General features: G+C 40.8%; 1 protein-coding gene across 11 annotated transcripts in view; it reads right to left on the reverse strand.

Annotated features, from left to right (window-relative positions):
* IL1RAPL2 (interleukin 1 receptor accessory protein like 2) overlaps nt 1-23,569 on the reverse strand; it is a 364,841-nt gene that overhangs the window by 229,380 nt on the left and 111,892 nt on the right. Inside the window, exon 1 of one of the 11 annotated variants that reach the window (XM_068204777.1) lies at nt 22,028-22,168. The exons of 9 other annotated variants lie outside the window; for them this stretch is intronic. In XM_068204777.1, coding sequence (XP_068060878.1) covers nt 22,028-22,097 — 70 coding nt within the window. In that variant the 5' untranslated portion in view covers nt 22,098-22,168. Of the gene's footprint in view, nt 1-19,452; nt 19,495-22,027; nt 22,169-23,569 lie in introns of those variants that run through there. One more of the 11 variants, XM_068204780.1, reaches the window with a different exon arrangement.

Consider the following 23,569-nt stretch of genomic DNA (forward strand, 5'->3'; position numbering starts at 1 on the left):
AGTGGAAAGTGGAGACTTGAGGTGGACCCCAAGGGACCAGAGATGCCCAGATAAATGGGTTTGAGAAAGGTATTCAAAGTGTCAGCTTCATTATGAGCTAATGAACATTAATGTTGGTTTAGTTCACTTACAGCAATGTAAACCCTTCCAAGAATGAGGGAGAAACAGGGGAAGAATAATTTGCTCTGAGTTGTAAATCAGTGGAGAGTCTTCTTAATAACCTTCTGGTTTATCAGAAAACTTCCTGCTCTTCTGATCCCTGCTGCTGGGGGACATCTCCCTCAGATGGCATTGGGGTCCTGGGGACTCCCCAGCTGAAGGGAGATGATCAGTCTTTTCAAGAGCTGGAACATGTGATAAAAGGCAAAGGTATATTTAGGGAGCAATAATAAAGGAGAATACCTGAGGAAATCCCAGACTACTAGCACTTTAGAGGCTTAAATGACATGCAGTGCTAAATACATAAATTGCTTATTGGAGAACTGATTTTATCAGAAGCTTCTCTGAAAGGCAAATAGGAGCACATGAGCTGGATGATCTTCAGGGATTACCTCAGTGGAGGACAAGAACAGCCCACCCCAAAGTGTAGAAGCCAGCATGGCTGAACAAAGAGCTCCAAACTGAGCTGGAAAGCAAAAAACAGTGAGGGCAGGGCAGGGCAGGGACTGGCTGTCCTTAATGAGCACAGAGGCATTGCCCAGGCAGGCAAGGCAGGCAGGCAAGAAATTAGGTAAGTCAAGTCACAAGTCCCTTCCCAAGCGCTAGTACTGCTTTCCACAGGAGTGTATTGAAAGTCTGAAAAAGTTTACAAAGATACTGGACAAATTCATGGATACCAGGACTGTTAGGTACAAAGACAACCTTTCTGATATAGGAAGTCTCTAAGGAATGACAGTGGCTTCTGTCTAGGAGACTGCTCTGGTAAAACTGCTGCAAATGCCAGCTGCCCTCTCACCCTTGTTAACATCCAGCCATGACTGGCCACTGTCATAGTGGGATACCTGGGATCTGGCATGGAACAGGCTTCCTTACGTCTGTCATCCACTGTGCTGTACCTGTACGTGCTGGATTTGAATTCACTCACAGCTGGAGGTCAGCTCCACTTTCCAGCATGAAAATTTTTAAAAGTGAAAATGACAGGAATTAGCACAGAAGGGAAAACATCTCTGCTCTCATGTTGAAAAAACGTCACGATTTCTAAGATAGAGTAGCCTGGCATCTGAAATAGTTTTCCCTCTGAAGCTATTGACCTACTTTGTTAGCTATACAATTTCTTACAAATTTACTATATTATAACAGCTGTGTTCATGCTGTTCTAGTGTCAGCACTTCTATTCTAAACCCCATTTTTTACACACTTCCGTAATAACTCAATTATAAAACTTGGGTAAAACGTGGCTCTCCACAAGCATTTTCTTCTCCAAAGTACATTTGACCATCCATAAAAATGCACCATTGCAAAATGCCAAATTGCCCACTTGGGTCTGATTTGTCCCCCAGAGCTTGGTGAGATTCTGACTGAGGGAGCTGGGGAAGGTTTCTGAGCCCATCCGTGCTGTCTGGAAACAAAAACCTGCTCTTGCCACTGCCAGGCTGACTGCAGACACATGATGTGTGGCTCTGCATGGCTTTTCTGTGATGCCTGGGTGGGTTTACACAGACTCCCAGCACCCTACGGAGCTGCTCTGCAGTCAGACACCCCAACTGGGATGGCAGCTTCATGGGGGACAGTCTGGAAAGTGCACAGCACTCAATAAAGGGGAGGCTTGAGCTGGGAGAAACCAGTGTAGGAAGGGAAAGAACAGAAGAAGAAAGGGCAGTTTGGTTTCCTATGACACCGTCAGCAGTTCCCTTGCAGAGCTGCACACAGGAATAAGGAAGGGGAACACAACAGCTGTACAGACTAAGTGGCAGGAAGAAATCTATCTCCCCAGTTCAACTACAGCCAAGCTTTGTCTTTCCTAATTCCCTCCCTGCTTGCCGAGGACGTGTCCTTGCAACTCTTGGATCCCTGCCCCAAACTGGCTTGTAGCCCTCCCATAAGTTTTTCCTACTCAATCCTACTCCTTCTGCTGAGAAGGCACCAAAACCACATGAGATATTCAAGGTGCTGGAGCAACATAGATATGGTGGCACAACAGTGTTTCTCCATTTTGTTCCCTATTTCTCTCCTAATAACCCACAACATTCTGTTTGCTTTTCTGCCTGCCCCTGAGTCTAGCACCCAGGCAGCCACAGAGCTGACTGCTGTAGACCAGGTCTCACTCCTGTACAGTAATTCTTTGCTTAGACACATCAGGCCAGGTAGCACATACGCCCTGATGCTGCTTCCACACATCCTGCATTGTGCTGTCCTTGGCACTGGCTGCACACAGCCTGAGCAGGACACAATCACCAGGCAAGGACTTCAGACAGAAGGCATCCTGTAGCAATGCCTCCACCTGACAGCACCGAACCCCGAAGGCGCTAAGCTCCAAAACATCACCAAGGCTGAAGTAAAATCCGCCCTCTGTACATCCATGGCTATCCAGCTTCTTTCCCCACTTAAGTGTAATGCACAAGGAAGTCTCCACACTGGAGACTCTCTTCTAAATACAGGATTACTGTCATTCTTAAAGACTTATTACTTTTCAGCCATACTCTGTTTTTCTCAGTCTGGATTTGCTTTTGGAAGTCTCCAAACAGTCACTGGGCTCCAAACAGCAGCAGCTTGTTTACAGTAAAATCATCAGAAAATCTTAATTCAGGAAATGGGAAGATATTAAGCAATTACCATTTGTCATATAAAATACATCTTGAAAACTTTTTATATAAAATGACCAATCATTTTATGTGTAAATGATGTCCTACTGAAATAAATGAAATTCTGTGCCTACAAAATTAGGCATGACCATGTCCAGTCAATTGTGATTCAAACAATTGATTCTCTTTGAATTCTTACAGCAAGAAATGTTGCTGTATACTAATTTGATAAGTTACAGAAATCAGATTAAATTCTACAGTTCATTTTAAAATATCACAGAAAATATTTTATCTGCTCCTCCTTTCTTCAGATGCCATGACCAAGTGAAAGAATTCAGATACAGTCCATAAATGGATCTTCCCAGCCTCTACCTAAGCACATATGTGACAGCTGTCAATTTGGAAATAGTTTATCACATCAGAAAGACGACAGGAAAACACTACTGATACAGCAGCAATGGCAAAACCATGTTAAAATGGAAATCCTGTGGGAAATCTCTTTGCACTACAAGAGATGGCTAGTAGTTAGAGAAAATCATTAAAGCCTGAATTGAGGAAATGGGTTAATTTTTTCACAGCAAAGGGTAACAGATAAAAGTAAGCAAACATCACCAACCTTCCAGGAAGAGCCATCCCTTGTACAGAGTGCAGATACCTATCAACAGTGCAGGGAGGGCACTGGATTTCACAGGCACACTGCTATACTGGATAATGGCTTTATAATCATCATATCATTTCCATACACCATGCAGACAATGCAGTCACGCGAGTGCCATGATTGCATAATTGCACGATTATTAGATTAATCCACACAGGCAGCAATTACGCTCACACTGCCACAGCTGCCACAGCCCACCCCTGCTGCCAGCACCTTGGCTCTGGATCTGCCAAGGAGCCTGGGAAAGTGATGGGTGTGGGAGGCATGGGAATCCCCTCCTCAAATGCTTCTTCAGGACCTGCAAGGATACTGCACTTCCAGGTGTTTTGGAATACACCAATCAGCTGGGATGGCATGTGGCCCTTTTGAAGACAGAGACTTTCCTCTACATTTGGGAATTTTCTGTGTCTCAAGAGAGATACTGGGAACATATACACATACTATATTTGTATATATACAAAATATCAGCAAAGATTGACTCTTGAACTGACCCCCTCAAAGTTCATATCCTTCCAGACCAGCCCTTTATCCAGAAGCACCAGGTGTGCTTTTTTGTATGACTAAAATATATTCCAGCACTGGGCAAAGACTATGAAGCTTTCCTAAGAAAACTAGGACAACTTCCTTAAAGCTAGGAGAAATTCAAGGTGTATGAGCATTGTAGCACATCTGGGCTGCATTCCAAATGACAAGGGCTAAGATAGGGGATTGGGGAATTTTATGAAGGTAAAACTTCACAAAGCTTGCTTTTGGGACCCATTTAAATGTGAAACTCAGGAACTACAAACCTATGGGAACCAGGGAAGAGATGCCTAATTCATTCCCACTTTTAAAGGTCTTTAAATAAAAAACTCCCTGGGGAATGCAGAGCAATACTTGTCTGAGTGAGAGCACCTCAAGAGCTGCATGTCTGAGTGCTGCTCAAGGCTGACAAGCACAGCTTGCCTTACTTGCACAGTCCAGGGGATGTGCTTGTTATGGTAAATGCTGTCAGACTGTGTATATTAAAACTCTGGTGACTTTAAGCAGAAAACAGAAGGGAAGTAGGAACAGTCCTCACCCTGGTGTGTACAGCAGCCATGCAGTGGGCATCATGATGGCACTGAAAATTATCTGAATTTAATTTGAGAAGTCCTTTTGACCACTGATAAAAAATAAGGAAGCTTTTCAGCCCCTGAAATACAATTCCTATTCCTTCTCCCAAAACACAAGTTCTATTTTAAGACAGAACTGATCTTTAAAAAGCATAAAAGCTGTTTCACAGCTCCACCATACATTCCTGTGAAGTGTGCCTCATAAGCAACAGCAACTAAATTAACTTCATAACAATGTGGTGGGATTTCATGGGAAAGAAAAACAAACAACATTGTTATGTGAAGAGACACACTTTTTCATAAGATCTCTGCCCACTGGGTGAGAATAACCATGCTTCCAGCACACTGTTCTCGCTCATTTAATAATAGGATACAATCTTGGATTGTGTATATGTTGACAGAAAGCAGAAGTGACAGAAAGTTTGGAAAGCTTTGATTTTACTATATGCTTGTTGGAATTGAAACACATGAAGAGAACCTCTAGGCTGCTAAAATCTGTCACTTGAACATCAAATAAATATAAAAAAAATCAGGGGTTTTTATATGCCAATAGAAATATCCCTTCTATTTCCATTGTGAATTGCAATATCTGGTTTAGGCCTTTTCTGTTTCAGCCACTTCATAAGCTTCTTTCTGCTTTGGGGATGCAAATATTCTGCACCTGCCAAAGAATATAGCAGTACCTCAAAGTTATGTCAAACCCCCTGCACAGCTGGAATTTGAAGTCCAGAATCTGAAAACAAGGCATGAAGAGGATTCAATGCTAAGGGACATGAAAACCCCAGCTGAAGACTAACCCACAAAGACCATGGTGAACGTGGGCTCTCCTGACTATGGACAATATTCAGTAACCTGGACAGAGCCCTGCTGTTTCTTCAAAATCAGCATCAATCCTTAAAGCTGCAGGAGGTTCCATCTTTCTGAAACAGGATGGATTAATAAGGGCAAAAACTAAATTCCTAATGCTCTGAAACATGCTCTGTTTTTTTTTTTCAAAATCCTCCAATCATAACAGCTACTTCTGAAAAGCACAGGCTATTTAAGTGCTTAACTTTGAACATTTTGACTTTCTAAACTTAATTCCATAAAAACACAAATGCTTATAAACCTTCTAGACAGAGGCAGTCATTACAGCTGGCAGCTGTGAGGGCATTTTACATGTTTCAGTAATAAACCTATCTATCCCTATTAAATATTAACATCCAATCTCTCCCTATTACCTATTATGTCATCAGTCACATCACTTTAAGGAGGAAGGTCAGCAAAAACAACATAACAAGTCTTTTGTCCTTTTTTAAAATACAGCCTGAGCAGTTTATAGATGTTAATAAAACCCCTGACAAGAGATGCACTATTTATTAAAAGGACTGGTACACAAGCAGGAAAAATAGAATGTTTTCCTGCTTCAAATTTGTTTATCTGTTGTATAAATAACAGAGGGTAGGACAGACAGGGAAAGGAAGGTGAAATGAAAATACAGCCTGGTCAGTCTCTGGGCTGTGATGTGCCAGCCCCTCCATGGGGACTCGGAGAAGCCTCCACTGGAAGTTGGTGCCACTCCACAAGGACACCCAAGAGCCAGGTAGAGCTGTGTGGGTAGGAGAGTGCCCAGATAAGGGTTCAGATACACCCCACAATGCCCCCAGCTGTATTTGAGAAGACTTGCAGAGGCTGCCTTCCAGATCTGCCATAAACCTGAGTATCTTCAGCTGTCATGTTTCTCTTTATCTCACCATTTATTTCCATGTTTTCCTAAACAAGAAGGATGGCTCTGGCAAGTAAGAGTACATATGATACCCACAGACACTGTGAATCATTTGAAATTATTATTTTCATTTTCTGACTTATTAATATAGTCTGGCACACAGTTCATAAGCTGACTCACTTGACACTCAGACTTCTCTACTTAAAAAACAAATGCCAATTTGATATAGATTGAGATGTTTCACATAACTATATTTCCCACAAGCTACTTCCAAACGGAAATGCGTCTTTTTATGTTTGCCATTTTTGGACTAAGTCTACAAATTTCAAGAAAACTCATACTATTAAAGACACTTTAGTTTCCTTTTCACCAGTTGTTTTTACCCAACTAACTTCCATATAATTTTTTTGAAATTGCTATTTTTTCCCCTCCTGTGATAACTTCTGCAAAACAAAAAAAAAATCCTTTAAATCATAAAACACAGGAGAAAATTCCTGTTTTGGAAAGGTAACTACATTTTAATACAAACACACCCATGCATATATACATATGTATATATATACATATAGTTCACACTACTTTCTTCTTTTTTTTTTCCTCTTTAGTAATTCAAAAGCAGTTTTGACAACAAATTTTGAGTCAGCTTCAGTGCTTATTACTGCCTTCAATTTTCTTTTACTATGGGATATTGCTCCATTAAATCAGTGTCTGCAAGATTGGAGTCCAGGAGAATTTTATCCTATTTCATGCTTCATTATGAAAGATTCATACAGCCTTACTCATCATGTTTCTACAGTCATCTACATCAACTTTAGCGTAATAAACGCTGCACGGTACCAAGTGACACGTTGGAATGATCAATCAAGTTCACCAGCTTAAACGCTCTGACAGTGATAGCAATCTTATTTTGGTTAGGGATAAAGACACGTCCTAATCAGCACACAAGGGCCATCTTCATAGTGGTAATTAGCATTCACCAAATTGCAACGTTGAAAAGTGCCCTGGAGGCAGAAGTACAGGAGAGAGATTACCCACAGGCCACAGGCACTGGAAGATGCCTTTGTGCTGGAAGAAGACCTGCAGTGATGGGGGCACCACATGCCTGAGCCTGTTTTCTATGGGAAAGGGTGGTAATAGGATTAGTTTCCACATGACATGTTATTAAATTGCCTCTCACATACACACCTTCCTCAATAAAAACCCAAACAAACAAACAAACAAACACAAGTCATTCCTGTGTGAGACAGACTGAATTACTTCAGCTGCTATATTGTTTCACCTTATTTTTCCATTGCATGCAAGATACCTTCAAAGAAATACAAAACAGAGCTGGAACTAGAAGAAAACCCAGGTACTGACCTGTCTGTCAAACCAGGGTTGGGACATTGAATTGTTATCTTCATTTAACATTGTACACCTCAAAACTCTGTCTGTAGATGTGTGTATATGCTCAGGAAAGGTTTAGATTGGATATTAGGAGAAACTTATTCACTGAAAAGGTTGTCAAACACTGGAACAGGTTGCCCAAGGGAGTGATTAAGTCGTCATCCCTGGAGGTGTTTAAAGACATGTTGATGTGGCACCTGGGGACATGGTTTAGTGGTGGCCTTGGCAGTACTGGCTTAATGGTTGGACTTGATCATCTTCAGGGTCTTTTCCAACCTAAATGCAATATAATAACTAACAGTAGGTACCTAAATATTCAAGCATTTGAGGGACAGTTCCATACCAGGCTGATATTGCTGGAGGAAACAGATCATTTCCCTACCACAACTACTATTTTTATCACTCATACTATTTCCTGTTTCTGGTCTTGCTACCTTCCACTGATCTACATTTCAATGTATACTTTTGTGTCATTATTTTACTAAGAGAAAAACTTCAAGAGACTTTACCAGGGGCTTCATTTGCATTTGATGATTCCATTTAATTGCCCTGTGGGCTAAAAACCAACCGATAAAATTATTAATTCACGATGACAGAGGAGGATGTTAACCCCATTAGCATCAAAAAGAAATGACCAAGTGTCAAGACAGTTTTCACAGTTCCATTCCTCTCCTTTCAGGCCAGTTAAAGCTCCCAGAATTAGGTTAGTCAGTGGTGCAGACTAGTTCTTCAGTTAACATGTCCAGTGGTTCTGTTGGACACGATGCATCAGTCATGCTTCTGGATCCAGTTATTGGAAATTCAAAACAAGCAAACCAGAGGATGCACAATGAATTCTTCACACTTGAAAGCTCTTTGTGGGGAGAAAAAAATTTAAAAATTAAAAAAAAAAAAAAAAAAAAAAAGAAAGAATTTATCTTTTTTTTTTTCATTTAAAAACAAGTTCATACGGTTAAAATGGATGAGATGGGAAGGATAGGTATTTTCTGCACTATAGCATTTGTCCTTCTCAATATCATGACACAGGAAAATTAAAGCATCTTTGTACCATTCTCAAACTTGACTAGATAAATCACAGGGTAAGCACAGGCTTTTATAATACTCCTCAGAGATCAGTCCCATAAGTTTGGCTGGGTCATCATCTCCTCCTTGGTCTCATTTCAACAAAGCCTCCCTGCTGAACAAGGAGTCATTCCAGGCTGGCAGAATCAGTCTTGCTGGTGTTAGGAAAACCTTACTTCAACCTTTTTAGTTCTAAGTATCTACTTTTCTTCACTTTTCTCTTTTAACTTCAATGATTAGATAAATCTCCACAAACAGCCATCCAGTATCCAAAAAAGGTAAACTGAGGCTCTCCACAGAACATGCTTCAACTTGTAACACAAGAAAGTAACTTGAAACACAGCAAAACTGGGCACATTTTGCAAGACTGCTCTTGCAAGGCATTGACTCTCTGGTTCTACCAGGTTTTGCATTCTGCAGGGGACTCAGTCTTTCCCCTCAAGTGGGGGAGGTTCTTGCTTTGGAAAAAGCAAAAGCCATATCAATGGTCAATGATAACGAATTCCAACCACAAAACAAAAGGAATAAGAGAATTTTTACCCTTATTCTTTCATTCACTAAGAAGCTAGGAAAGTATTTTTACCAGTCATCTTGTACACATTTGCTGTGGCTAGTAAGGATATTTAGGCTCTGAAGAAATTACAAACAGTCATCCTTTATTCCCTAAATTAACTGAAATCCATTTCCAAAACAACAACAGAACCCTCAAAAATGTGGGTCAAAGAAAATGCATTAAAAAGTTTCACGTAACAACAGCATTTTTCCTCCCAACCAAATTCCCAAATTTTGTCTTAGGCAATCTTAGACTCCTCACTCTATTAATAGTTTAATGCATGATAAATAATACATTATTCAAAAGGAACTTGTACTTTCACACTGGGTGCAATACTTGCAAGCTACTGGCACTGTCTTCCATTTGATTTCAAGTGACATGCCCAGAGTCTTTGCAAGGAAAAAATCTCCCATTCAAAAGAGATACTGTCTCTGCCTTGTTGAATGCATCTTTTTCTTGCAACTGAAGGAAGAAGAAGAGAGAAGAAAAAGAAACACTCATGTTCAAAATGTACTTCAAAGGGGAGGAGAGCACATAAAAAAGAATGAGGTGTTCTATTTAATTCATGTCACACCACTTCCAAAAGGACGTAGCAGGATTATAGAAGTCCCAAAGATAGGCAACAGAATTGATTAAAGTCGTGCTGATTCTTCTGTATCAGCAGAGACTGAAGATGCTGGGACTTCTTAGATCAGAGAAGCAAAAGCAAAGGTAGAGATGACATGAAAATAAAGAAGACAATATGATAAAAGGTACAGCAAAAATAAATCAAGGTCTACCATTCAGTCTCTTTCATAAAGTAAGATCAAGGGTACATTCAAGACTATCAGAAGACTGCAAAATTGACAGAGTGCATTATCCACCTGTGGAACTTAAAGACTATGTGATATTATTAATGTCAAGTGTTCAGGTCAAGTAGAAGTCCCAGGAACATTATACAAGCACAGGTTCCAACAGCACTTAAAATTTTTATTAATTAGTGTTCTGATCTGGCCAAATAAAATACTTTTCTTAGTTTTTTAGAACAGAATTTCACTGGTCTCTAATTATGACAGTATCAAGAAAATTTAATTTTCAGTTTACCAGGTGGCCAAAATGCTTCACTTTACATACAGCCATAAATTACAATAATACAGAAAGTGAAATAAAACATTCTGATTTTACTAGTGTCCATAACACCATGACAAAATATCTGTATCACATATTTAGCTTCTAAATGTCTTGGTGGTCTATCATGGAGGAAAATAAATTCATAAATACTGGAATTTCAGAAATGAAGCTTCCCATTTCAACTAGCACCTTTCCATAAACATTGTAAATATCAATACTTTCAATGTGTCTTTAGTAGGAAAAAAGTCAACATTGCCAAGAACAGAGACTGAAATAGTATCAAACAGGAATTAACTGCAAACACACACAAGAAAACAAAGAGGGGCATACAAGCAGCACCTGTTTGGCAATGTATCCTTATTACAAAGTTAACAAAGAATCCTTGAGATCATCAGATATCTCACACTGGAAGACATCCATAAGGAACAGGATACTGAGCATTCATACATTCTGTAAGTGAGCAAAATACACCTCAAGAGGAAAGCCAATTTTAAACAATGTACAGGAGTAAACTTTCCCTGTTTCCCAGTATTCCCAGATTACTGAGGGGTTCAGCCCAGTTGTCACCAGGAAAAGAAGGCTCCTCATGCACATGGTGGCAGGGGAAGACTCATCCTCAGCCTGAGGCTACTCACACACTGCACTGGCTGAGCTCCTCTCCTGCCTGGACAAAAGGGCGTGGATTTGGACACACCTCAAAGCAGTCACACAGAGACACCTGAGCACCCTGCAGCAGCTCTGAGCTGGAGAGCCTCTGCACAGGAGAGAAGATACTCAACTGCAGCAGAGAGCAAGAGAAATTCTACCCAAAGGACGAGATAAGAGGAATGTCACCAATATATCACTTTACATCTGTGTTACTATTTCCCTGTTGCTACGGGAATACTGAAGAAAGTGGTTATCACTGTGTATTCAAAGACCCATGTAAAGTCTAGGTGTGAACAGTATCATTGGTTTGCAGGCTATAATTTTCTCGTCCAAGCAGTGTTAAGTAGTTTTGTTTGGGGGGAGGGTATGAACACTATTCCCTTCTCTATTCACATGTTAAAATTAGCTAACCTTCTACCTGCTCTGGATAACATCCAAAAAAATCTATAGCAATGACAAGCACTAAGTTATCAGAGTAAAACAGATCTTTTTTCCATATAATTAAAATTAACACACTAACTGGAATACTCTTCATTGAGCTGATGCTATCATGCATTCTATGATGAGGCCATCTACAAAATTAATTCCATCATATTTAACTTGAGTGTTGAGAACCAGACTTCAAAGCACTTTAGAGGAAATGGCTTTGAAAATTTTAGTAATGATTACAGGGGCAGTCTAGAAGTCCTTCATTATCCTAATTAAAAACCATTGCCTGCATTCTCTGAGACAGAATTTGTGACAGAAGTCAACAGAGGTATGTACTGAATGTTTTATTTCAGTTGTATCAAGACAGAAGAGGGGAACAAAATACACAGGATACACTGAGATGTGTTTGTGTACTCATGTAACAACTCCTCAATTCAACCTGAAAGAAAATAAGACTTCTCATGTTTACTCAATTGTTGGCAGGAATAAGCAGGTCTTGAAGAACAAGCTGAGCACCATGAAAATGCTACTAATGCTTTGTGTGTTTCAATTAAGTGCTTAATATTCTGACTGAAGACTTCAATCGTGCAGGAGTAAGTGTGCATAACTAGTGAGTGATTGCATTGCTGCTCACTCATCTTCAAAAATTAAGCTCTCCTTCAGTATTTTCAGAGCTAAACACTGTGAGGTTCAAGAGTGCAGTCAGTCCCTGTTCTGAGAGTGTTTTCTACACAGTTTATGTACTACAACGACAACAAAACAGATAAACTAACACAAAAAATGAAGAAAACACCAATATTTAGTCTCTAGGCTGTGTTCACTGAGCAATGAATAAGAGTTTGCAACCCACGCTAAGTATCAACTGGAGACAGTTTCATGGCATCAGGGAAGGGCTGCACAGAAGGGTTCAAAGCAGCAGGTTTCCCAGAGTAATGACTTAGCTACAAATTCTGAATTATTCCTCCCAAGCTGCAAGGGCCATTACAGTAATTTCTCCTAGAAAACTTGACAGGATTCAACCATAATCAAAGAGATTCAGCATTCAGACTGACAGCAGTGTGGACAGGGAGTTACTTAGTGTGCTTCCACTACTATCAGTCTTACACAAGGCTCACAAAGATCAACTAAAACAGTTGACCTGACCTCAAAAATTTCTGAATCAGCCCCCTTTGTGCCTGTTAACAATACTCCAGTGATACAGCTCATGTCGTTGATTACTCAAAAATAAATATAAGAAGCTGTAAGTAGGCATATAAAGATATTGAAGTGATAGTAATGAGAAAGGCTGTTTCCCCAGGAAGCCAGAGAAAGAACTCTTAACAAAATGCCACTTCAAAATCAAAATTACTTTAGCTCCGCACGACATTCGTTTAGCAGAGGTCATCAAGTATTGTGATGAGTGAAACAAAGAGGGTAAAATGTGTCCCAGATTTAGATGAAGACTTGATCCTACTTGTAGGAGGAGCTAGAGGTATTTGCTGCTACACCAAAATCTGTAGCAGCAGTTAGGGCTGACTAAAATTCAGATACTATAACCAGAGTGTGTGAAATGTAGAGCTACATAATTCATAAACAGATTGCCACGTTAAATAGCATTAAAGATCTTGTTTATGCAAAAGCAAAGACACATAGAATTGGTGCTCTCCTGCTCAGGGTATGTACCAATCTCTGCTTCCCCTTGTAGGCACAGAGAGGCATTTCAACATGGCAAACATTACTCAACTGCTCCAGCACGAGGAGACAAGGAGCCCCACCAAAGCCTGGAGGACAAGGAATCATCAGCTGAGGGATACCAGGAACAATTAAACACTGTGGGGATCTGACTTCGGACAGGTGGGGAGGGATTAATTCTTGAGGTTTCCCAGCAGACTCCTCTCTGCAGAGATGGCAGCACTGCTGAAGGCTGCATGCTCTGAAAGCACCAGGGTCAGCTCGGCACCACAACAGCTGGCAGTGTACACACTTTCAGACTTTGCAAGTCATCCACTGCCATATAATGGCTATTGCCAGGCATTTAATTTGGGATTAACGGGATAAAAAATGGATGGTAAATTAGAGCCAATACTGTATTATAAAGAAATCACAGGCCAAGTTCTCCACTGCAGTTATTCACCTTCCCCGAGGTCAATCAAACTACATCAGCAGGAAATTTTGTCCCATTACAAGGATTTAAGCAAATAATTCATACTGAAACATTTATCTAATTAATCTCAAGTTTCAGCATGAATGCTAACAGGCTTCCTCTTATTTTTATTTGCAGCTATTCACTGAATAATCCCCACCCATGACACTACTGCAAGGCATCCACAAAAGGATGGGAGAACTTCTGACATGTCCTCAAGGTTACAGAGCATGTGTCTGTCCACCAGGAATACATGATTTGAAAAGCAAAATTGTTTCCCACCATTATTCTGTGCCATTTACTGAAAGGTCAATGCTATTGTTTAAAAAATTTTGCCAGTGATCTGACTCAATAATGCACTCAAAATAAATGGACACTACAAATGCTGTGAAAGAACAAAGATCACCTACCACTGTTTCTCTATTGCTTATAATAAAAAACAACTAAGAGAAATAATCCTTTTTGGTTTTTTTCTCTTTTAGAATAAATACAGGGGGTTTTGTATGGATATGAATAATTGAATAACCCAGTGATTTATAGCCGTTATATATTTATATGCTCTCTCTCTCATTGGTTTTTTTTTCTTTTTTTTTTTAAATCAAAACAGTCTGCAGAGTTGAACTATTCAATGGATCTCCCTCCCATGCTCCAAGGCTCATTTTTTGCCAAACACTTCATACATGAGCAGTTTATTTGTTGCAGTCATTGTTTTAAGGATGCCCTTTCCGTGCTCCCTTTGCTTCCTGAGGGTTCCCTTGTTAAAACCCTTGAGAACAGGTGCTCTTCATTTCTCCACACTTCGATTTTTTTTCAATCCCTTATGCTACTACACATTGGTACTTAAAATTTGTATGGACTTATTGCTTAGAGGCCAAACTATGGCTGACACCATTCTGTCAGACACTAGACTGTAGTGCTCAGAGTAGAAAGCCCTTGTCCCAGCCATGGTCACTTCATAGAAAAGACACAGCAAACAACACACAACACAGCCAAGAATGGTGCAAGCCACAACTCAACCAGAATGGAGACAAACCTTAGCCTTGCAGGAGCCTTTTGCCACACTGGACATTTCTCAAAGGTAATGCTCAAAAGGCTTTTTCTGGAGTAACCAGAGTGGCCACACCTTCCTCCTGCATAGCCATGAACTTAGGAAGGTGATTTCATCCTTTCACAACAAAATACAAGGTCATCAAAGAGGGCTGAATCAAGAGATTAAAAACATTTTGCCACTTTTTCTGACTGCCAGTTGTCAAAAAAAGCAATTCAGGACATGTTGTCAAATGCTTCTCAAAACATTAATGTCACTACCAAAAATTGCTAGGAGTCACAAGTGTGCATTATCTGTCATTTCCTCATTTTCAAACCTTCATATTTACACTCTGTAATACTTGAAGCACTTCTGGTGTGTCATAACTGTCCCCTCCCAGTGAATTATTCTGCATTCACAAGGGGCAAGGCAGGAGAGCCTGAAGGATTTCTTCACAAACCTTTTACGTTCTGAAAAAGCACAGCCTTTCTCCCTCTTTTATTTTAACAGCAATTTGTTGACTGGAAAAAACAAAAGGATTAACAGCTCTCATGCTTCCAATTAAATGCTTTGGCCTTCTCTACCTTGCTTTTTAATCAGTGGCTCAGGGGCCCATTCCTTTTATACACTAGCGAATTTAATATTAGCTCTTAATGAGCCATTTGCTGACAGCCAAGAATGAAAGCTGCAGACAATAGAGGAATTGACTATAGAACATAATTTGCCTTTCAAATTATATGTAAAAATTATGACAATGGCATGTCATTTTTTTTTAATTTATGTATGTTTTACCTATTTTCACTGGTTATTACATAAGCCACTGCAATATGTTAGAAGGCCTGCTGTTTCTAAAGTAGAAAGATCACTCTGCTAGGGTCAAACATCTTATTTTAACTTGTTGAAGTTACTGTATTTAGCTCCAGAAGCCCTGCTTTCCACCTCCTGTTTACTGACTCAAGAGGTCATCAACCATAAATGCCATATCCAGTATCAAAAAAAATCTTACCAGATGTGTCAAGTACACCCAGAGACAACATGTGAATTTTTCCTTCAGCATTAAGAAGCCAATGCCTGTGATGATTTATCCCTTCATCACTTTCTGAGGCTTTGAAGGCTGTCATCAGGACTGACATAAAAACTGCAAGTGTTCCACATTGCCTACAACTTTGCTTAACACAACAGTCAGACTCATAAACCCCACACCCTTTTGAACAGGAAGAGTTATTGAGGGCTAGGGAACAGAGCTATGCCAAAGTAACCTTCAACAACAGCCATAGAATTTGAATCCCTTTGTACACTTTTTAAATAAAGAAGTGTGTAAGGAAGTCAAAAACATCAAGAAAAAAATTGCTAACTTACTCTTTTTCCTCCCCTCCCTTTATTCAGACAGTGAGGAATTGCACCGGAATTACATCAGACCTATCATACAACAGTTTCTTAATTGGCATTAACCAGTATTTCAGGAGGTAACAATTCACTAATTAAAAGAAAATCAGATGCAACTTATTACAGTCAGCTTACAGCAATAGTACCCTTCAGATTTTGGCAGTAATGACTATAAAGCAATAATGCACTCAAATAATTGTTCCCCCCAATTTTTAATTCCATGGACAGCTATTAGCCTAAAGCACAATAATGGCTCATTAGGACTCTCTAAATAATAACTTAGAACAAAAAAGAGAAAGACTCCTCATACACAAACTCACAGAATTTGTCCATATGACTGAAGTACCTGACTGAGATTAGAGTTGTGGCAAGCTTCACAGGTTTAAATATGTTAAGCAGAAAAAGAAACTTTTGGAATCTGTTTGTGCTGTATCCTGCTACATCTCCCCTCTCTCATCTACAACCTTTCCTTTACCCCCAGTCTCTGTTCCCAGATTGGTTTTTATTTCTCCAACACTCCCATTATTCTCTCTCAGAAAAAAGCAACAGAGCAAGACAGACATGAAACAAATCCTAAGCAGCTCCAGACCAAAGGATGAAGGCATCAAGGTGAGGGAGGCATGAAGGAGGAGCACAGTAGGGCTGTACAAGGGTAAGAAAGGCTCACATTGTTACTCCCCTTCCAAGAGCAACACAACTAAGGAAGCAGACAGAGAAGAAATGTTGGTGTTGCTAGAGGAACAAAACCTTCAAACATGCTGGAGAAGCCCAAATGCAAGAGCAAGATCATTAGCCTGATTATTCCCAGTGCCAAAGATTGAGTACTGAAGGACATAACAAATGTGGAAAACAAATTAAGAGTAAAGTCAATGTCCAGCTTCATCAGAACCCAATCACTAATGCCCAGGACCTAACAGAAATCATACCAATGGTATCTTTATAAACCTACAAGAAGCAGAGAGTACGTTTTCCAAAAGTCCAGCAGACAGAGCCTCAGACTACTTAATTCCTTCCACTGAGGATGTGAAAAATTAGAGATATTGGTTGTCTCAGAGGACTGACTATAAAAAAAAAAAATCTGAATGGAGTAAAAAGATTAAGTCATGAAATGTACCCTTAAAAGCAAATCTGGCTGGGCTGTGCCAACTCCTCATGAACATGTACTTTTCAGTCAGCTTTAACAGAAACAAAGACAGGAAAGTTTGGGCTTACTGAGGCAGAAAAGCTTATATTGGAGAACACCAGAACAGTTTAAAAAATTTAACAGACCTTTTCATAACCAAAATCAGAATGATGTCTTGTGGGAGAGTGAGTTGGTCTCTGAGATCAGGAGGGTTGAGAAATGAACAAAAGCAATACTCTGAGCTCAAAGTCAGAAACCTCCACATCATTCTCAGCTCAGATAGTCTTCCTATGTCATCATGGGCAAAAGCAGCTGCACCTCTCTGGATCTCTGGGTCTTGATTGTTCTTTTTCTACTTGCTCTGCATACAGCAGCAGAGGTTCTCTCAGTTTGCCCAGCACTTGGCCAAGCTTATGATATCAGTCAGGGTATTTGCATTGGAATGGGGTGAAAACAATCAACAAGTGACTGACTATTGCCAGCATTTTAATAAATTGCTCCATCAGCATATAAATAAATGAAATCTTCCTTTTCAGAAAATACAGTGCTGTTCAGCCACCAAGAAAGAGAATTCATGCAAAGGGGTTCACACAGACAATTCCAGAACAAATACTATGATGAAGATTCTACCAGTCTGGTCTTGGCAAAAATTGATAAAATGACAGATACACATGACAAAATAGATGAAGAACTGCTGCACAAAAATTCACACCAGTTAATGTGCCAGAGCAAACAAAACTATCTGGAGTCATATCAGATAAAGACATAGATAAAACACTGTCAACAATAAAAACAGTAATACAAAATGTTTGGCTGGTGAACAAAAAACATATTTGGATTGAGAAAACATGAGCAGTCACAACTGACTGATACAGACTTAGGCCACACTGGCTCTTCTTGGAATACCAAACTTGTCCCCTGTCACCTCTCAAAGCTGCAGGAAACCATTGTCAGTGATTCTGCACTGACACTTTGGACACAACATTAGACTTCTAATCTATAGGCTGGTTCTCAGTCCCAAGAAAATGACCTAAGCTTGATCTAGACAAGGAGCTGCCGCACCCTGTATTTTTCTCTTTGGTATCATTTCCCAATGCACTGAAAAAATTAACATTCCAACAAAATTTGTTTCTTTGGAAGAATTAATAACCTCCCAGGATTATATTTTTGACATTGCATTCCCTTATCCCATATCTTAATTGTATGAACTATTTCAAAACAAAAATCCCAGAATTTTAGCTAAATATTAAAATAATAAGCAAGTGCAGTTCTGTGTATGACAACAAAAGCTTTACAGACTTTTTCAAATGGTTATTTTAGGAAAGAGTCTCTCCATCAAGTCACACAGTGAAGCAGTTGTGTACATACAAGAAAAACAAACTTTAAAGAAACTCACAAGAAAAAAGGCAGGGTGGGAGAGAAAAGAACTATTTTACAGCTACTTCTGTCACTAAGAAGAAAGTTGATTATCACTCTTTGATAAAGAAGAAGAAAGCTGTCTAATGCTTCTAAAGCTGAGCTGGGACATAACTTCCCTTTAAGTTCTTTGACTTTCCCCTGTGAGCCTTTCTTGTGCAAGGTTACATGCGTCAGCAGCAAGCAGTTGGGTTTATGGCTCTTTTCAAAGCACATATTGGGATGTCTGAACTCCTGCAAGTGTCCTAAAGCAGACACCATGTGAGAGCACTCTCTCAGAACAACAGACTAACGTGGGCAGCACACAGCTCTAGAGAAGGGGAGTCACCTCCTAGAGATCTTCAAATCCCTCTCATGTAAGCTAACATGACCTCCCCCAATTTCAGCAGGACATTTGCATCATTCCCAGGGAGATGCACACAGGTGTTCTCACGAGAATGGGGAATCACATATGTCAAGCCTGAAAATGCTGCCCTATGGCAGGATCTGATTTCTGAAACTCAACTCTCCATAGTCCAGATGGTTTTGTGAGTGATCTTTCCCATAACACACCAAAGCACTGATAGGTTTTTTTGCCACAGCTCACACCTTCCCGTTTTTCCAGGAACTACATGCCAGGTTATTACTGTACTGCCAGGTTATTACTATTACTGTAGTACAGCCACTAACCACCAGTGACCCTCCACCCCCCAAGCCCTCTACTTCTGCGATTACAATTGATTAAAATTATTCTCAGCATAAAAAATCTCATATGCTGTCATTGCTTTGCTGTTAGACCATGGAAAGCTACACCCAAAGCAGAACATGTGAAAACAGGCTTTTGTACAGCCCTGAAAGCAATGAGTCTCAGCAGGCAGCAAGGAAGCAATATGGAGACAGCATGTGTCTATCCCCCTCTGTCCAAAATTGCCCAAAACAGGCTGCTTTCAACTTGCAGCAGTGTATGAGTGGGAGGATGCACACAGTGGCTGGGTGAAACACAAAGGCAATACCTTACATCAGCTGGAGTCAGGAGCATGAAGAGAGTTTTAATCATTAATCCTACAAGAAGCAAAGATTAAAGGACTATTAAGAACAGAACAAGCTATTAGTAGACTACTGAAGGTACATTTTTCACACTCAAACAGCCTGATTATGAGAAGGCACAAGACCTTTTTTCCTTAAACGATAAAGAAAGCACAAGCAAGTACTTTCCAAGATCTACACGACTTCATATGGCCTGTTTTACAGCCAGTCAAGAGATAACAACAGCAAATACAACCAACCGTTTCACCTATTTTAGTGTTCAAGCAGGCTTTGCTGGACACAGACAGGAAGACATTGCCATCCTCAGAACTCAATCTACCAACAGCAAGTTTCTTCAGTCACCTCCACTCCCACCTCCACCTCCCAGGTCCCATAATACTGGGATGAAGAAATACTCCAGCTCTCACATCTGAACCCATCAGATTCCTGCAACTGGATCCTGAGCTTTTCCCATTTCCCAGATGATTTATTAACTGTCTGAGGCTCTTAAGGTGCTCTGCATACCTGGAATTGTAGTCTCCTACTTCTGATTAGAGACAAAGCATTATTCTCTTCCCTGCAATATTTTTATATTCCTGATAGCATAATATTCTTTTGTTTTTTAAAAGATAACTAGATCTACAAACCAGTACAGTCCTTTCCAAGCATCAATTACAATTAAAGAAAGATGGCAATGAGTACCATGGAAAGCCATTCAAGTAGCTACTTTGAAGGCAGCTTGTCACATTCTCAAGCACGCATATTAAATAATGCTGGGTTTGCTGGTCTTGTTAGAAGGTGTCATTTCCACACAGAGAAAACACAAACCAATGCACTGCTACACAAAGAGGTAACAGGCAGAGCCCTGAACGCAAGTAGTGCTTGTGAGAGAAACGTGGCATAGGGTACATGGAACAGGGTTTAAGCTGGATTAAGAGGATTGGTCAGTCTATCAAAGTCATTCTGCTTCTTCCTGTAGACCAGTATGAGCATCAAAGGATGGTGCATTGACCTGCATTAGGGAGATGAGTTACATCTTTCATCATAATCTATGTTTCTCACATCTCCCATGGCCCTCTATGGAGAGGTTGTATTAAAGAATTGAAATAGAAACAACAATTTGGAATTTTTTAAAAGCCTGAAAAAAGACCCACCAGTGTTTTGGAAGCACTAAGCAATGTGCCTGGAAATCTTATGTTTCAGCTGGAAGCAAAAATTAAATTGGGTAAGAGTTAATAAATTTTTCAATCTCTTTATTAGAAAAGAAATTGCAAGTAAGACACCTTAAATAAATTTGACTACGATAAAGCAGGAGGGATTAAGGAGATTCTACCTGTGCCCAAGCAATCAAGATGTTTCAAGCACACACAATGTATTTTCACCATGATATTATACCCTTCTGTGTGCTGTTTGCATTTTCAGAGCATTTACCATGAGCAGTGCTCTACAGGTCTTATATCCAAGGTAGAAACCTAAAACATTTTTAAAAGAAGACATCTCAATCTGGAGATTCTGGCCATCAGAGCATTGCTGCTCTTGTCACCTTATTTTAATTGTGAACTGCCCCATTGCCATCCTCCACAGAAATTTCACCACACTTCAAGCAGCCAACATCAGACGAGATTGTAGGATGTGGAGAACCTGGAGCCAGAGCTTATTTTAATGATGGTTACCAAATAGGAACTAATTCTGAAAAAAAAGTAAGTCAGTTGCAATACTGTTTTTTATGAGGAAAAAAAAAACGAGAAGAGGGAAGCATTCACACTTCTTTCTTTACTGCTTGTTTTGTCCTTGATTTAATATAAACCCCTTCCTTGGATATGGGAACTCACTTCCATTGTGTCTTGTTCAACCTTTACAACTCCATTAAGGTCACAACTCTCCCCGCTTCACTCACAGAATGATCTCTTCTCTCCTGCCCTTGGCTAAAATGTCACTCCACTGGGACTGACCTTCAAAGCTTTCAGCTTTAAAATAAACTCGCTCAGAGTGGCAGCTTCATTTCCCATTGACTGAGTAAAAGAAGTAGCTGGGTTCTTGTCTTGGGGATGGTTTATTATCCCATCTCATTCTGGGGGGGGTTTGATCTGTTTGTTCTGTTTGGTGCCCAGGGCTGGTAGTTTGCCCTGCCCCCAGGCTCCCTGGCTCCAGGGCTGCTGTGATGAATGGAGCAAGGCCGGGGTTTCCAGGGGGAACTGGGGGACGATGAGAGGCAGCCCCTCTCTTCTGGCAGGCAGTTCCACGGGATGTGTGGCCGGTATCTCCGACCAGGGATCCTGCTGGTTCTGTGGGCTTTGCCTACTTCTTTTTGGTTTTTTCTTTTGCTTCGGCACCACGACTGAGTTTGGGCTCAGCTGGGCTTGTCTTGCCGCTCTGCGGTTGGGAAGCCCAGAGCCAGCGCGTGCCCTGCCAGGACCTGGGACTACCCTCGTTTCCTGATGGGGGCTGCTCCCGCCCTCCGCACAGCCTGGACCCAGGGACCAGCCAGAGAGAAAATTCCCAAGGGCCTTTTTCTGTACTGCATTGTGGAACCAGGCTGCTGCTGCCCAGCGCCCACCGTACCTCCGACATTGCTCCGGCTTTGTGCTACACTGTAGCTTTCCACCCTCTGCCTGCCAGGAGACCCTGCCATTCCAGCTTGCTTTTCCTGAGGTTTCTGCTACAGCTCCTTTTGCCATGCAGAGGGTGCACCAGGATCCACTGCCACTGGGGGTTTTAAAGGAAGCCCCTTCTCCATCCCCTGCTTCCAGCTGCATCCGCCGTTGGCCATGTGGAGCAAGATGGCCGCGCTCGCGCCACAGCGCCCCCTGCAGGCGCGGGGGAATCATCGCACCCCTGCTCGGCCAGGAGCCAGCAGCGCCCCTGCTGGCCGGGCCCGGAACTGCAGCCAAGGGGAAGGTGCTTAAAAGCGGGAAGAGACTTTTGGGTTTTCTGTTCTTTCTTTGTTGTTGTTGCCATTGTTGTTGTTTGCCTCATTACACATACACACACTAGTAAAGAAGTGTTACTCATTTTCTCATATCTTTGCCTGAAAGCCCCCTTAATTTCAAAATTATAATAATTCAGAAGGTAGGGGGTCATATCTTCCATTCCAAGGGAGGCTCCTCCCTTCCTTAGCGGACACCTGTCTTTCAAACCAAGACAGTTCTTTGATTCACTACCTTTCCTTCATAAACATGGAACTCCAAAGATCAAAGCCTAGTGGTCTGTTACGGTCACACACATTGACCCAAATACACCATATATATTTTTTTCCTCTCACACTCCCACAAGGAGCTCAGGGATCTGTATACCTTCAGGCAGCCCCACACAGCTAAAGGAGTGAAGAGCCCAGCAGCAACACGCAGCACTCTAAGTTGGGAGACTTTTTAAAACTCTTTTCATTATATGAGCAACCTTTTTTCCAGACTTTACATTTGACCTAGAAATTAAGATGGCTCACCCCGACAGAGAGGCAGCTGATGATTTTAAATTCAGTGACAGTGCTGGCTCCTCCTGCGGGCACTGAACCCTGCCTGTTTGTGAGCCAAGAGCCATGGGATGGTTTGGCTCTGGCACTGGAGCTGCACAGATCCAACTGCATCCATGGCTCCGACAGACCTCAACTTTACGGCCATGTCTCTCAGTATGCAAAACTCCCAGACAGATGCCGCTACCCTTGTGTAATTTTCATAGTTATAAGAGGGAGAGCATACAGGAACAAACATTACTAGATCTAATTAGCTTTAAGATAAAGAGAATTTAATAGTTTTCTCCTCCAATATGAATGTCAAAGAGGGGGAAAAAAGCTTTTTGTAACCACTTACCTAGCTTCAATACAAGAAAATTTTGTAAATAGCCAAGGTTGGAGAGAAAGGAAGGTTTCTGAGATCAGGAGACATTTAAAGCTCTGTTTATTTATAAACACTTCTTCCAATAGTTTACATTTGCCAAGATTTCTTTTTGAACAAAGAGCTTTATGACAGGTTTCAGCATCCATCAGAGCACTTCTCATAAGCCCACAAGTACCCTTCCCCTAACAAAAGAGGTGGTGCCAAATGCTTCAAAAATAACTCATGCATATTCCTTCCTGATACTTTGGGGTTTCACAGTTTATAGTTGATT

This window comes from Anomalospiza imberbis, chromosome 14 (assembly GCF_031753505.1).
Source record: "Anomalospiza imberbis isolate Cuckoo-Finch-1a 21T00152 chromosome 14, ASM3175350v1, whole genome shotgun sequence".
NCBI lineage: Eukaryota > Metazoa > Chordata > Aves > Passeriformes > Viduidae > Anomalospiza > Anomalospiza imberbis.